This window comes from Loxodonta africana, chromosome 20 (assembly GCF_030014295.1).
Source record: "Loxodonta africana isolate mLoxAfr1 chromosome 20, mLoxAfr1.hap2, whole genome shotgun sequence".
Taxonomy (NCBI): Eukaryota; Metazoa; Chordata; class Mammalia; order Proboscidea; family Elephantidae; genus Loxodonta; species Loxodonta africana.
Window position 1 is genome coordinate 13,672,292 of NC_087361.1, and position 16,663 is coordinate 13,688,954.

Genomic DNA, 16,663 nt, shown 5'->3' on the forward strand with positions numbered 1-16,663 from the left:
CCCTTCCTGAGCCTGTTTCAAACAACCAGTGGAATCTCCTTCCCCTCAGCTAGCATGGACTTCCTCTCTGTCCTCAGCCTCATCAGTATAGTGACAAGGCCTCTTCTCCTAAACCTTCCGATTATTATCTCAGAATGGCCGAATTTCCCAAACGGAAAAGCTAGCCTATTCTTTTTGGCTATGAGTATTTCTAACATAATTTTCTTCCTCCTTACACCAACTTAAGACCACACCGTTCTTGCCTAGTGAACTCTGATATCACAATACCATAACATAGACTCACTATGGAACTGAAATGAAATCTTAAAAATTTCTTCTGGCCTTTGACTTTCTACAGTTCTAGAGAGGATAGGAGTTTATGATGTTCCAAGAAATTACAGAGTAGTAATGGTCCCTGGTGGCACAAACGGTTGAGCGCTCGACTCCTAGCCAGAAGGTTGGCAGTTTGAACCCACCCAGAGACACCTTGGAAGACAGGCCTGGCGATCTGCTTCTGAAAGGTCACGGCCTTGAAAATTCCGAGGAGCAGTTCTACTCTGCACACATGGGGTGGTCCCATTACCTCACAACTTCTTGTTAAGTTGAAAGTATAGTCTTACGAAGAATTAGAAGGGAAAACTGACAATTGAACCACAGTAAAACCCAAACTTGAGTTAAAGTTGAGAAGAGGTTTTGTTATTACACTTGATTCCGGTGATAGAATAGCTAGGACAGAGTGCTCGGCCAGAGGAACGGCCTGCTGAGGGGGTGGTTTGGAGCTGTTGTTGGAGCCTCTGGGTTCAGTAAGTCCAAAACCCCAGATCTCGCTCATGTGGAAACACACTCCTGCAATTCCCTAAAGTGTATTCTTTTTGGAAAAGAAACAGATAAGGGCACTCGTGTCTCTAAATTCGGTGTGTGTGTGTGTTTTTTAAAAAAGTACATCACAAAGGAATTATAAAAATTCAGGGAACAGATTGTTTTTCAGCTTCTCAGGCTTCTAGAAAGCATAAAGTTGTAACAGAAAAGGAAATCAAGCTACCCTTGACTTTTTCTAAAGGCAGGATGAGATAGCCCTAGCAACCTAGAAATGGCTCATCTCAAGCAGTGGTACCCAAACTTTCTGTGGTTTCATTTTATGGCAACATCTCCTTTCTTCCATCCTTGCCCAAAAAGAGTTAACATGATGTATCATAATTAATTAAAATTAGTAGTTCTAAGAATTTTGCGATATTCTTTAGCTTAATTATGAATACTTGAAGTCAATGGTTCTCAAACTCTAGTGGGCTTAAGAATCACCTGGGGGAGGTGGCAGTCTTGCTAATATGGTAGAATTTTGTCCCTACCTGTAGATAGCCTGCATGAAAAAGACTAGGCTGGCACCAGAAACACTACCCTAAGAACAAAACCATGACTAGAAATCGTGATTAAAATGACGACAACAATAAAACTAAAATGCTTATTAAAGCTAAAGTCTTGTCTATAAAGGATGAGTAAATCAATGTTCCATAGCTATACTTTTAAATGTGTGCTTTGTCTTTATCTTCACTTGACTTCTGTCTTCCCCATGAAGGATTCTATTAGGTTGGGGAAAAGAGTATTAGCACACGGAAAATGTACTAATTGTTAAATTATAACTGTTAAATATGTTGTTGTTGTTGTTAGGTGCCGTTGAGTCGATTCCGACTTATAGCGACCCCATGCACAGCAGAACGAAATACTGCCCGGTCCTGCGCCATCCTTACAATCGTTATGCTTGAGCTCATTGTTGCAGCCACTGTGTCAGTCCACCTCGTTGAGGGTCTTCCTCTTTTCCGCTGACCCTGTACTCTGCCAAGCATGATGTCCTTCTCCAGGGACTGATCCCTCCTGACAACATGTCCAAAGTATGTAAGATGCAGTCTCGCCATCCTCGCCTCTAAGGAGCATTCTGGCCGCCCTTCTTCCAAGACAGATTTGTTTGTTTTTTTGGCAGTCCATGGTATATTCAATATTCTTCGCCAACACCACAATTCAATGGCACCAACTCTTCTTTAGTCCTCCTTATTCATTGTCCAGCTTTCACATGCATATGATGCAATTGAAATTACCATGGCTTGGGTCAGGCACACCTTAGTCTTCAGGGTGACATCTTTGCTCTTCAACACTCTGAAGAGGTCCTTTGAAGCAGATTTGCCCAATGCAATGAGTCTTTTGATTTCTTGACTGCTGCTTCCATGGCTGTTGATTGTGGATCCAAGTCAAATGAAATCCTTGACAACTTCAGTCTTTTCTCCGTTTATCATGATGTTGTTCATTGGTCCAGTTGTGAGGATTTTTGTTTTCTTTATGTTGAGGTGTAATCCATACTGAAGGCTGTGGTCTTTGATCTTCATTAGTAAGTCCTTCGAGTCCTCTTCACTTGCAGCAAGCAAGGTTGTGTCATCTGCATAACGCAGGTTGTTAGTGAGTCTTCCTCGAATCCTGATGCCCCGTTCTTCTTCATATAGTCCAGCTTCTTGGATTATTTGTTAAGCATACAGATTAAACAGGTATGGTGAAAGAATACAACCCTGATGCACACCTTTCCTAACTTTAAACGAATCAATCAGTATCCCCTTGTTCTGTCTGAACAACTGCCTCTTGATCGATGTAAAGGTTCCTCAGGAGCACAATTAAGTGTTTTGGAATTCCCATTCTTCGCAGTGTTACCCATAGTTTGTTATGATCCACAGAGTCGAATGCCTTTGCAGTCAATAAAACACAGGTAAACATCCTTCTGGTATTCTCTGCTTTCAGCTAGGATCCATCTGACATCAGCAATGATATCCCTGGTTCCACGTCCTCTTCTGAACCCAGCCTGAGTTTCTGGCAGTTCCCTGTCGATATACTGCTGCAGCCATTTTTGAATGATCTTCAGCAAAATTTTGCTTGTGTGTGATATTAATGATATTGTTCTATAATTTCCACATTCAGTTGGATCACCTTTCTTGGGAATAGGCATAAATATGGATCTCTTCCAGTCAGTTGGCCAGGAAGCTGCCTTCCATATTTCTTGGCATAGACGAGTGAGCACCTCCAGCCCTGCATCTGTTTGTTGAAACATCTCAATTGATATTCCATCAATTCCTGGAGCCTTGTTTTTTGCCACTGCCTTCAGAGCAGCTTGGACTTCTTCCTTCACTACCATCAGTTCCTGATCATATGCCACCTCTTGAAATGGTTGAATATCGACTAGTTCTTTTTGGTATAATGACTCTGTGTATTCCTTCCATCTTCTTTTGATGCTTCCTGCGTTGTTTAATATTTTCCCCATGGAACCCTTCACTATTGCAACTCGAGGCTTGAATTTTTTCTTCAGTTCTTTCAGCTTGAGAAATGCCGAGCGTGTTCTTCCCTTTTGGTTTTCCACCTCTAGCTGTTTGCACATGTCATTATAATACTTTACTTTGTCTTTTCAAGATGCCCTTTGAAATCTTCTGTTCAGTTCTTTTACTTCATCAATTCTTCCTTTTGCTTTAGCTGCTTGATGCTCAAGAGCAAGTTTCAGAGTCTCCTCTGACATCCATCTTGGTCTTTTCTTTCTTTCCTGTCTTTTCAGTGACCTCTTGCTTTCTTCATGGATGATGTCCTTGATGTCATTCCACGACTCGTCTGGTCTTCGGTCACTAGTGTTCAATGTGTCCAATCTATTCTTGAGATGGTCTCTAAATTCAGGTGGGATATACCCAAGGTCATATTTTGGCTCTCGTGGACTTGCTCTGATTTTCTTCAGTTTCAGCTTGACCTTGCGTGTGAGCAATTGATGGTCTGTTCCACAGTCGGCCCCTGGCCTTGTTCTGACTGATGATATTGAGCTTTTCCATCGTCTCTTTCCACAGATGTAGTCAATTTGATTTCTGTGTGTTCCATCTGGCGAGGTCCATGTGTATAAAAAAAAAAAAAAAATTTTTTTTTTTTTTTTTTGTGTATAGTCACCGTTTATGTCGGTGAAAGAAGGTATTTGCAATGAAGAAGTCGTTGGTCTTGCAAAATTCTATCATTCGATCTCCAGCATTGTTTCTATCACCAAGGCCATATTTTCCAAGTACTGATCCTTCTTCTTTGTTTCCAACTTTCACATTCTAATCACCAGTAATTATCAGCGGATCTTGATTGCATGTTTGATCAATTTCAGACTGCAGCAGCTGATAAAAGTCTTCTATTCCTTCATCTTTGGCCCTAGTAGTTGGTGTGTAAATGAGAAGAAACAGCTGTGAACATCCATTAATAATCGGAACCTGGAATGTAATAAGTATGATTCTAGGAAAATTGGAAATCATCAAAAATGAAATGGAACGCATAAACATCAAGATCCTAGGCATTAGTGAACTGAAATGGACTAGTATTGGCCATTTTGACTCAGACAATCATATGGTTTACTATGCTGGGAGTGACAACTAGAAGAGGAACGGTGTTGCATTCATCATTAAAAAGAACGTTTCAAGATCTATCCTGAAGTACAATGCTGTCAGTGATAGGATAATATCCATACACCTACAAGGAAGACCAGTTTAATTGTTAAGCATATTAATATATTTATTGGCTGAGACACATAACCATAATAAATAGTAAAGAAAGATGAACCTGTTTTGATCCTTATCATCAGCAAAATGGCTAGCAGTTAACAATAGGTCCTCTAGATGACTAATCTCAGGACAGTTGGGGTGGGGGGTTGGGGAAAAGAAGCCTGGTCCCACCTGGTAGGTTCAGTTCTTCTAATTCAATCACTGAGCGATTGCTGCTGTAATAGTCCTTCATCAGCTTCTGTAGGTCTTCAGGTGTCCCTGGTTTTGGTTCAGATTTTGCAAGAACATCAGTAATTTTCTTCTAAGATATGAGAAGGAAGAAAAATGGGAAGATAGATTTTAGAATGGGATTTGGCTTAGGATAGGTTGATGTAACTGCAGCATAGCTTTTGGTAATAGTTGAGTGTGAATGTGAGCTCTAAAAAATATACTTGAGAAAACATAATGAATATTTCCTGGACATAACTATGGCTTTGAAAAATAAACAGAGGACCTACAGGCTTTTTGTAATTCTTAGTTCTATGACTTCTAGGAGAACTGAAGTTCTTGAAGGAGTCTCTATAATAGGATATTGTTTTCTGTTAAAAGTCAAGAAATCTTGTTGATACTGAAAACTTTCTCTAAGGTCTCTTTAAGGCCTAGACAATTTGTATTTTTGGGAAAGTGAATTTTGAGAATTTCTTGCCCAACCTGGTTTTTGAGGGGCTGAGTCTCAGCCTGGATTTCTGGCATTAGAGTAAAGCTTGCAGGAATAATCGGAGCATAGGAGCCCACTGAAAAGAGGCCTTAGACCCTCGTTTCTCAAGTTTTGGGAGACTGACGGTCTTAAAGTGGTCTACAGAAAGTAGAACAGATACTACAGGAAGTAATTTCCAACATCTATTTTGATTTAGACTTAATTCGGATAGCACTTATTGAATGCCTGCAATGTAGGTACACAAAATCATTCATTTAATTTCATCATAAACTTCCCTTCTCAGTTCCTTCTAATGTTTCACCAAAGATACAGAAGGAGTCATTCTCCCATTCCCACCCCCAGCATTTTTCCCCCCTTCCACAGTATCCTCATTTCTACACCACCGTCAAGAACAGTCAAGGTCTGTTGAATGAATTAACTTTTAAAAATATGTCACCAGTAGACACATTTTAGTGTGACCTCAGCCAAGGCTAAACTATCTAGCAGGAGTTCTGACCTCGAGCCACCAAGAAGTTAACACTCCTGAAGGCCATTAGTGTACAAACTATCAAAGAGAAGTTAAAGTCACTTCTTTAAGGACTTGCCAAACCTCAGTCAATTTGGCATCTCTCGTGTTCCTATTTGGCCATTTGTGAGAAAAGCAAACATACGCACACACACTCTTAGTTCTCTAAAAGCTCACTGTTAAGTAATTGGGTTGAGTCCATCTTCTTTCCTCTAATCCCAATCATATTTCCTCTGCTGATTTCAGCAGTAGACCCTTCTTGGCAGGGAGAGAATTACACTGCTGTTTTCACAACTGTGGTGGAAGGTCAAAGCTAACCATTCTTTCTCCAAACCTGAGATGTAAGAAAGTTTATATAGGAGCAGCAGAGTCTTCCCTATGCTCACAGGCGAGTATTAAAAGGGAAAGGAAGCTTTTTGCCTTAAATTATGGTTTCAAATTAGAGTCAGAAATGCCTTATGCTTACAGTACCTTCACCTGCTTATTATTTTCTTTGCATTAATTCTTGAATGTGTAAGGTCTTCAAGACTGGAGTGGGTAGGAAAGGGAGGTTGCTAAATTTCTTTTCTTGGACACCTAATCCATAATGGTTGCACTCCATCTCATCCAGAGTCAGAGGGGTCAACGAGTAGGACAGCTCTGGGCCCCTTCTAGACTTAGACACCCATGTCTGATCCTTAACCACAGTGAAAACTCAGGGTGGATAACAGAGATGTTTGGTGCTCCATGAGACTAAAATAGGAGTCAGGAAAAAATTGTTTTTAGCTCCAGCAGAAACACTTATTCCTAGTGACCTTAGGGAAGTCACCAAACCTCACTGAACCTTACATTTCTGCATCTCTAGAGTGAAGATTTGAATAATTGCCTTAGGAAAGTACAACATATACATATGAGATGAAAATCACCTGGGGCCACACGTTGTAAGGCATTATTAATATTACCTTTTTCCTCCTCCTGGTCTTCGTGGCCTCCTCTTTTGTTTCCTTTGGTTTTATCAAGAAACATTCTTTAGGCTATAAAGAAATACAAATAAGAAAACTTTTACTTTAGCGTGATGAGATGTCAATGAATGGTATAAATCCCTAAGTGCCTTTTGCCATGCATGTATTCTTCAGAGAGTGCCTTGGTAACATCTATAGATAACGAGAGACCCACTGTAGACTAGTATGCAGGGCTGAGAGAACATGAGAAAGTCAGAAAGCGCAGATGACTTACGACGAGAAAATCTTTAAACAAATGTTGATATGTGTGAGTGAGTGTGTATGTGCCTTTGGGGTGGTAGTATAGGATATTCAAGAGTGAAGACAGTAGCCAGGTTTATAAAATACAGGCAGAAATAGATGTGATTCAAATTAAGCTGTGGTAAGACAGTCTGACTAGAGTGACCAGGGTTTCCCATGAATTAGCTATGTGTGATCCTGCATTTCGTGTCACTGGTTTTTTTTTTTTAACTTTGTATTATCCATTCTTTTCCTCTTTTCAATAAGCATAGAGAATCTAAAGTAGGATATATTTACTTATATTTTTGTAAAACTAGCCTTATCTATAAAAAAAAAAATCTATAGTGACTATAAAGTGAATCTTTTTGCTAATGGTCTCAGTCCATAGCCCGGAATAAACTATTTTGCCTGTTGCCTTGACCCCGAGTACCCTATATAGTTTAGTGCTATTTTTACCCTGTAGTTTTGTTTTTTTTTTTAATGTAGAAAAACAGGAAACTTGGACTAAGACCTTGATTTATAAAATAGAATGCCTCAGATTCCATAGTTTTTAATCATAAGCAGGAATATAAAACGTTTCCTGCGCTGGACCTTTTAAGCAGCATCTTCAAACAAGTTGTCAAGTAAGATATAAAATGTAAAGTGAAAACACTTTGAGTTTTCCTTTGATTAAATTTCCACTCCAAGTAGACAGTACTGAGTCTAAACTGGTGAGCTACTAACCAAAGCAATCTTGTCTCCACTGGCTCTGTTTAAAACGATTACAGATGAATCTTTCTCCTGAAGCTTGCAGACAGCCTGTAGATTAGGAATGACTATGGCCTGAAGCCAGAGAGACATAACATGACACAATTTCTTCAAGACCTGGGGCCAGGACCAGCAGTTTCTAGATTCTCTTTTAGTTAGAAAAGAAGTAGATTCTAAAGGTTCAGGATTAAAGTAACATGAGAATCTTGAAAATTTAGGTTCTTCTCAGTTAAAACAAAAAAACTTACAAAGAGCAGTTGCCTCATAGCTAAAGAAAAGAAAGATATTATGCCCTTATTTCTGATTTAGAAAGTTAAGTTGCCTTTTGGATTCGGATATGCCAGTTTGATACTGGTACATGCCAATAAGAAACTGGGCCAAGGCCCTAATATGTCACAGAAACTGCCGGATAGTCATAGGAGTCCAATTACAAATGAGGCCAGTGTTCAGCTCAAGCTCCTAAGGCGAAGGCCTGGATACAATTAGTAGATCCCCTAAGACAAACTGCAGTATCTCATCACCAGTATCAAGGTCTTGGGAAGCAGATTTAGAAATCTGTTCTATTTTCTTATTTAGCAAATGGGGTTGCTCTCTAGGAGTACGTTCAACTTGCTGGGTTATATTTATGCTAGGTTTACAAAGCCAATTAACTCAAATATTACACAAATTAAATTTGGAAAGGAGATCATTTATAAGGACATGAACTCTCCAATTCTAGAAGAAACATAAAAATGCAATTCTGAATCATATACAAGAAAAAAGAAGCTTGCTTGATGAACTGCTTCATCAGGTTTAAAAGTTAGGTTCAAATTCTTAGATCACCCTAATGGAACCAGTTAATTTATCTGGTTGGGGTAAGGTACTAATGAAGAAGGCAAGTTCATGGGGCCAATTTCCATAGAGATAAGATGGCTTTATGGAGAAAGCAAAATCCACATTTTTGAAAATTCCTAAACTTAGCTGCCTTGTGAACGCTGATGATTACCCTCAGAGAGATTGGGTAAGAAGATGTAGATGACTCAGGTCAGGCCACTAAGAATTTCTAGAAACCAATTCCAATGGTATGTGACTTTGACAGTTGACAAGTAATGTCATCTCTTTATGTGAAATGCAGCAATTTTAAGTATATTGCCTGACGAATCACACTTTCCCCAAAATATACCAATAAATAAATAAATAAAGCTTTCAAATGAAGTGATTGGGGAAAGTTCTCAAGTCTTTAAAGTGTCGAAAATTATATCTTTTGAGAATAATTCTCCTAGTTAAACATGACAAATCAATCTCAAAAATCCCCCTAAACTTAAAATAAAGAAAACTGAAAAGGTATGAGATCTATAAGTACCAAGAAACCAAGAAAGCGGAAAAGAGTAGTGGAGAGATTTCAACAACTTTGTTGAAAATGAAGAATACAACTGGATGACTTAACAGAGAGAGAAAGCTAGCACTTGGGTTTTTGGAGAGGTAGATGCTAACAATAAATGAGTCTGTTTGACCTGCTAGACTTTGAAAAGGTTCAGTACTTGGAAGCACAGGGTACTACAGACAGTGAAGGGCTGAAAAGAAAGGGATTAGTTGAAAGTTTATAATAATTTGCCCCCCACACTGAACTGTATCTCCTGCCCAGGCAGCCAGGCAACTATCCCATTACTGCTTCCTCTCACCTTGCCCTTCTCAGCAGCAAACAGAAGGTTTATTCTCTGGGGAGATTAAGAAGACTAAGAGGACCAAGAAATCTGGCACAGTCGAGGTAGGGTAGAGATTGAGGGTCATCACCATTTCCTGCCCTTGTTCCATAATGTCTGGAGCCAGACTTATATATTGTAGGCAGGAAACTAGTGAATTCTTCTCTGGAAAAATAGAATGGTCTAAGATAAATGCCACAAGAGAGTGAAACTTGGGGGTCCCATAGTAAATATCCAGCTTGTTATTCTATCACCTTCCCATGAAGTCCAATGATTAACAAGCCCCACTTATGCACAAAACTTTTCCAACAATTTTTTAGTGTATCTCCAATATGAATAGACATCTAAGGCTCATCAGACATCTAAGGAAAGAGTGTAACATGAGAGAAAAAGTTTAGGACAAGCAAAAAAAAAAAAAAAAAAACCTTGAGAAAAGAGGGAAAGTACTTCAAACCAATTATAATTAATATTCTCAGAGAGATAATGAAAGATTTTGCAGCCATGAAACAAAGACAACCAGAAAACATTTAAACATTAAAACAAATAAGACAGTTGGAATATAAAATGTAAGAGAAGGCTTGAAAATAAAGTAAGGAAAATCTCCCAGACAGAAGAACAAAAATAAAGAGAAGAGAATGGGAATGAAAACAGGTAAGAAGATTAGAGAATCAGCCCAAGAGATTCAACATTTCAATAAGAGGTATTACAGAAAAACAGGTCCTATAAAACAGTGCAGGAAGTAATGATCAAAGAAAAAAAAAAAAAACCCAAGAAAACTTTCCAGAACATAGAGCTTCAAATTGAAAGCCCATCAGGTATCCAGGACAATGAATAAGGAAAAAATTTGTAGCAGTATGTATCACTGTGAAATTTCAGAACACATGGATAAAGAATTTTAGAATTTCCCCCCAAAAAGCCAATACCAAATAACATAAAAAATAGGAAGGATCAGGAAACAGAATGGCATCACAGTTCTCACGAGCAATAATGAGTTCTAGAACTCAATGTAACTGTGCCTTCAAAATTAAGAAAAAATTATTTGCATATTGAAATTTTATACCCAGCCAAACAGCCAACCAAGTGTAAGAGTAGAATAAAGGCATTTTCATATATTTATGGTCTCAAAAACTTTACTTCCTGACCACAGATATGAAGGCCGTGTTATAGCAAAATAAGGGGCTAGCTAAATCAAGAAAGAGGAATATATGGGATTCAGCAAATAGGGAGTCCAACCCAGAAGAGATGAAGAGACATCCCACGATGACAGGTAAGAAAACTCGCAACTGCCTAACAGGCCTAGAGAATAAACAATTCAGAGTGGAACAATAGTATGGACATCTATAAAAACAAAAACCCCACTGCCACCGAGTCAATTCTTGCTCATAGCGACTCTAATAAGATAGAGTAGAACTGCCACGTAGGGTTTCTGAGGCTGTAAATCTTTATGGAAGCAGACTACCACATCTTTCTACTGTGGAGTGGCTGGTGGGTTTGAACCACTGACTTTTTGGTTAGCAGCCAAGTGCTTAACCACTGCACCACCAAGGCTGCTTTTGGAGGTCTATAGGAAAGAAATAATTGACGTATTTGAGCATATGGAAAATATTATTCATGGGCATGCTGAAGAGAAGTGAGAACATATGGAAAAAATTAACAATAGGAATACAGCAAGCCAGGCAAATAAATGAGTCAATTATTCATGCCATGAAAATAAAGAATTGTATAAGAGAAGATGGATGATCTCAGATTCTTCTTTTACAGGCATTGAATAATATTTCCCTGTTTGGAATAATGTAATAGTGACAACTGTTTTAACCAAAATATGATATCATGGTGTTGGCAGAGGAGGCAGAGGATGCAGAGGGAACAGGGGATAAAAGGGAGAGCTATGTCCTCATATGGTCGCTACGAGTCAGAATCGACTCCACGGCACTGGGTTTGGTTTTTTTATGTCCTCATATACCATGTCAGGAAACTAATAGATTATGTCAGAAATAGATCAAGAAATAGCAATATGAAGTACAAAGTAGTAAATGAAAGCAGCTACAAAAGTTGAGGGTGGTTACCTCTGAGGAAAGAACTAGTACGGAGATGAAGTGCAAAAGGGTACTGCTGTTTTTTTGATTAAAACTTTTAACAGTGTCTGATTTACAAAATGATGTACAGTTATTACTTTGGTAAAAATACAAAAACATTTAAATTGCCATTTTATAACAGGATGAGCATGTTCATTGTAAAAATGAAAACAAATTAGAACTGGGTTTTTAGTTTCTTTTCTACTTGGTCAAAGGTTTTTGAATATACACCCATCAGAATGACTAAAATTAAAATGATCATTAACTCTAAATATCGGCAAGGATATCATGGAATGCAACTCTCATACACTGATGGTGGGAGTACAACATAGTACAATCATTTTGAAACAGAGGTCTGTAGTTTTTACAAAACTAAACATAACTTAGCAATTCCACCCGTATGTATTTACCCATAGGAAACCCTGGTGGTGTAGTGGTTAAGTGCTACGGCTGCTAACCAAAGGGTCAGCAGTTCAAATCCTCAGGGCGCTCCTTGGAAACTCTACGGGGCAGTTCTACTCTGTCCTATAGGGTCGCTATGAGTCGCAATCAACTCGAAGGCACTGGGTTTTTTGGTTTTGGTATTTACCCATGGGAAATAAAAATGTATGTTCATAAAAAGACTCGTATACGAATGTACATGGTAGATTTATTTATAATAGCCCCAAACTGGAAATACCCCAATGTGTCCTCCAATAAAAGAATGGATAAACAAGCCATGGTATATTCATACAATTGAATCTTACTGACTAATAAAAAGGGATGAACCACTATGCATAAACATAGATGACACTAAGTAACATTATGGTGAAAGGAACCTTAAAAGAGCATATACTGTATGATTTCATTTACATGAAATTTGGGAACAGCAAAACTCAATTTTTGGGAAAAGCATCAGAATAAGTGGTTGCCTCTGGGGTGAGGGGCTTGGAATGGTGATGACTGGAGAGAGGTATGAAAGGATTCTGAGGTGATGATAATGTTCTGTATCTTGATATGGGTTTGTATTTGTCATGGATTGAATTGTGTCCCCCCAAAATATGTGTGTCAATTTGGCTAGTCCATGATTAAAAAAAAAAAAAAAATTTTTTTATTATGATTCCCAGTATTGTGTGGTTGTCCTCCATTTTGTGATTGTAATTTTCCTATATGTTGTAAATTCTAATCTCTGCCTGTGCTTAATGAAGTAAGATTGGATTATGTTAAAGAGGATCAGGGTGGGATTTTAAGGTCACATCCCTGATCCAATATAAAGGGAGTTTCCCTGGGGTGTGGTCTGCACCACCTTTTATCTTACAAGAGATAAATGGAAAGGGAAGCAAGCAGAGAGTGGGGACCTCATACCACCAAAAAAGCACTGCTGAGAGCAGTGTGTGTCCTTTGGACCTGAGGTTCCTGTACAGAGAAGCTCCTAGGCCAGAGGAGGATTGCTGAGAAGGACTTCCTCCAGAGCTGACAGAGAGAGAAAGCCTTCCCCTAGAGCCAACACCCTGAATATGGACTTCTAGCCTACTAGACTGTGAGAAAATAAAATTTTCTTTGTTAAAGCTATCTACTTGTGGTATTTCTGTTATAGCAGCACTAGATAACTAAGACAGTGTTATAGAGTTGTATTCATTTTTAAAAACTCATTGATGGTATACTTAACATTTGTGTATTTTACTGTATGTTAACTTTAGCACACACACACAAAGAGAACTTTAAAACAAACATTGAACTTTAGTTAATGGTATGCATGCTAAAGTGTCTGTGGGGAGTGTACTGATTTTACAAATTACCTTGAAATGTGTCAAAAATAAGGTGGATTGATAAACAGATAGTGTGTCCTGGACACACTGTTCATAAAAATGTTTGGACTTTGTGGACACTGTAAATGAAAGCTTGCAGAAAGTGAGAAAAATCTTACTGAAAACTGGAGAAAAGGAGATCCTTGTTTTGTAATGGTAGGAAGTTTAGGAGTACTGTTGTCTGCAATTATGTGCAAAGTAGAAAATATGCCTAATGAAATGGGTAACCTAGCTAAGGAGATTGCCAGGCACTGTTAAAGATGCCACCTGGTTTCTTCTTGGGGAGTACAGTAAAGTGTAAAAGATGAAGCTGCGATGAAGGATTGTTAAAGATAAAGTTGAAGGTGTGACTACAAAACCTTTTGCTAAGATCTCAGAAAGAACAAAAGTGGTACCTCAGAGTTCTATTCAATCTTTTTAAAAACTAAGGGTGGGCCTCACAGAGTCTCTCAGTCAACAATAAAAATTCTAGGAAGCTTAAAGGTGTCCTTCAGTTGCCTCAGCAGGGACCCAAGGTACAGAAGGATTCGTCTAGAAAAATTTGTGAATATGACTTTTGCCTAATGGAGTGAACCCTAGGAGACTTAGAAAGTTTTTAATGGAGTTATATATGCAGAAACACCTCTAGTTTGGGCTGAGGGCATTAGAGACAAAACAACACGAAGAGAGGCCTTTGAACCCTCACTCAGAATTCTACTGGCAGGAATCAGGCTGAGTGAGCTGCTCAGTTGCAAACTGGTGCTACCTTTCAAAAAAACCAAGAACCATGGAGAATTATTTTTTTGCCTTCAGACTTAATAAAGAAACTTCCAACATTTGTCCTGCTGGGTTTCAGAACTGCTATAGACCAATGACTCTTTTGTGCCTTGTATTTCTCCCCCTTTTTAATAGAAATGTCTGCAGATGTTAGCCCCACCATTGCATGTTGGGTATGTGGTGGTGGAGGGGGGGCATAACTTGCCTCCCTAGTTTCACAGGTTGAGAAGCAATGTACTCAAAGAGCTGTATTTAAGGAACTAAACCTGAGGAGCCTCAACTGCATCAGAACTTTGTTTAGATGATAAGATTTTAGACACTGAGTTGATACTGTACAGGAGAGTTTTGCAGCCTTGGGAGGGAGAGGTGTGGGGTGAATATATTCTGCATATGCCAGAGGGTAGGCTGAGGTGGCCATACTCCAAGATAGTTCCCAATGGTCCTTGTCTCCTAGTATACATGAGCCAGATAGGGTTAACTGTGCTGGTAGAACGAAAGAGCTGTTAAAAGATTACCATCTAGAAGTTGGGTAAACAGGAAGCACGCCCTGTCAACATGACATAAGGTTGAAACAACCCATGAATTACTATCTCCTTCTTAGTGTTTTTCTAGTCCCTTCCCCCTTTACAGGTTCCTGCATGTGCACAACAAAGTGTGACCGCTGTTTAACCTTCCTTAGCCCTGTGAAGATGGCGATGTAGGGCCAAAGATCAGTGTGCTTGTGCTATATCCCATAAGTGATGCCAAGGGCTGCTGAGAGGACTCTATCTTGAATATCAGCGGGTTCCATCTTGGGTTCCAGATGTGTGCACAACCTAATTAACATGCACTGCCATTCTGAGAAGTACCTGCCCCTTGAAAGAAGCCCACTAAATGTTCATTACTCTATTGTCTCCACTGAACCCACAAAAGTCAGTCTTTTGGAGAGGCTTAGTATGCCGCTGACTCCTTTTGCTTGACTCAAGCAAATAAAGCTTGCTGAAGATAAAGTTTGTCTTTCGCATGTATTCTCACTCGGGAAAAGACAAGGACCCTTTGTGTCAGATCGGCAATTGGTAACATTCATGCTCTTATGTAATCCCCTTCCCTTAAGTGTGGACTGAATGTAGTGACTTGCTTCTAACAAGTAGAATATGGCAAAAGTGAGGAGATTTCACTTCTGAGATTACACTATAAAAAGACATGGCCCTGTTTTGGGCACTCTCGCTTGCTCTTTCTCGGATTACTCAGCTAGGGGGATGCCACCTGCCATGTTGTGAGACAACCCTGAGGAGAGGCTCCCATGGGTGAGCTTATGAGTAGACTCTCCCCCGTCAACTCCCCCAGCCTCAGGCCAAGACTTGACTTCTGATATAAGAAGAAGAGATAGAGGCACTCACCTAAGCCATGTCCGTGAGATAGCAGAAACTCTGAGATAAATTTTTGCTGTTTTAAGCTGCTCACTTTTGTGGTTATTTATTATGCAACAATAGATAATACAAAGAGCAAGTGAGAATTGAGAGATCAGCATGGGAAGGAAGGAGGTGAATCAGAGAGTGGCTAGTTTTGTTTTTCTTGGCAACAGTCAAAAATAATCTTGGAGAGCGGGAGTGGGAAGAAGGCCTGAGATATGGAACAATTAATGCTGAAATAAGGAAACAGCAAGAAAATACAACGGTAGTGAGTAAGTAAGGAGGAAAAGGGATAAGTACTCTTGCTGAAGATTCCTTTATGATCCAAGGAGAGAAACAAAAGGCTAGCTGAAGAAAAAAGAAGTCCAATGTGATCCCCGAGGGAGAGGAGATGGGTCATGGAATCACTGAGAGGTTACTGACATCATGGAGGCATCAACACAAATCACAAAATCCCTCGTAAGGGGTTTTATTCTGGGAGCCATAATTACAAAGTCACTAGGGCTGGCTCTGAAATGGCTGGTGCCGAGGAGGGAAAAGGGTGATGCAATCTCTAGGAGTACGGGAATTCATCATTTATTTTGGAAGCAATATCTGGGACAAAAAAAGAACTGTTGGCAAATCTTTATACTCACATTATTAAGTAGGCCAAGGACGATTATTTAGATGTGAAATGGTTGCTAGAGATGATGTAGTTGTATGGATAAAAAAGTTTTTTTTTATAGAGTTATAAACCTGCTGGTTGAAATGCTGGACAGATCACAGGCATGGACTCAGAAATACAAATGTGAGGCCCAGCTGTGGCAAAGGACGGGACTCCATCTGTCTGGACAGCAATGCGAACCTGATGATACTGGGGCCTACATGTATAATACAACTGGGAGCACGATGCCAGGCAGTTCCTGCACAGGCATAAAGAGGCACTTAAAAAACAGAAAACTGTGCAAACCTGAAAAACAACTAAAACATTTAAATTAGCATGAAATAATTTTCCTTCTCCTTTTCTGTCTTTGATCCAAGAAAAAAAAATGTAATTGCTTTTTAAAAAACGAATATCTAGTCACGTCTGTCAAATAACACAAGTGCCCAACATTGTGCTAGGGGCATAAGACCATTGCTGTCCAGTCGATTCCGACTCATAGCAATCCTATAGGACAGAGTAGAACTGTCTCATAGGGATTCCAAGGCTGTAAAACTTTACAGAGGCTGACTGCCTCATTTTTCTCCCGTGGAGTGGCTGGTTATGTTCAAACCATCTTTTGGTTAATAGCCAAGTG

General features: G+C 39.3%; 1 protein-coding gene across 5 annotated transcripts in view; it reads right to left on the bottom strand.

Annotated features, from left to right (window-relative positions):
- The window catches only part of CMSS1 (cms1 ribosomal small subunit homolog), a 418,629-nt gene that overhangs the window by 15,701 nt on the left and 386,265 nt on the right, over positions 1-16,663 (bottom strand). For all 5 annotated transcript variants that reach the window (XM_010598602.3, XM_023559042.2, XM_023559043.2 and 2 more), the window contains exons 3-4: positions 6,670-6,741; positions 4,698-4,827 (exon numbers count right to left, since the gene is read on the bottom strand). In XM_010598602.3, the coding sequence (XP_010596904.2) occupies positions 4,698-4,827; positions 6,670-6,741 (202 nt within the window). The remainder of the gene's footprint in view (positions 1-4,697; positions 4,828-6,669; positions 6,742-16,663) is intronic.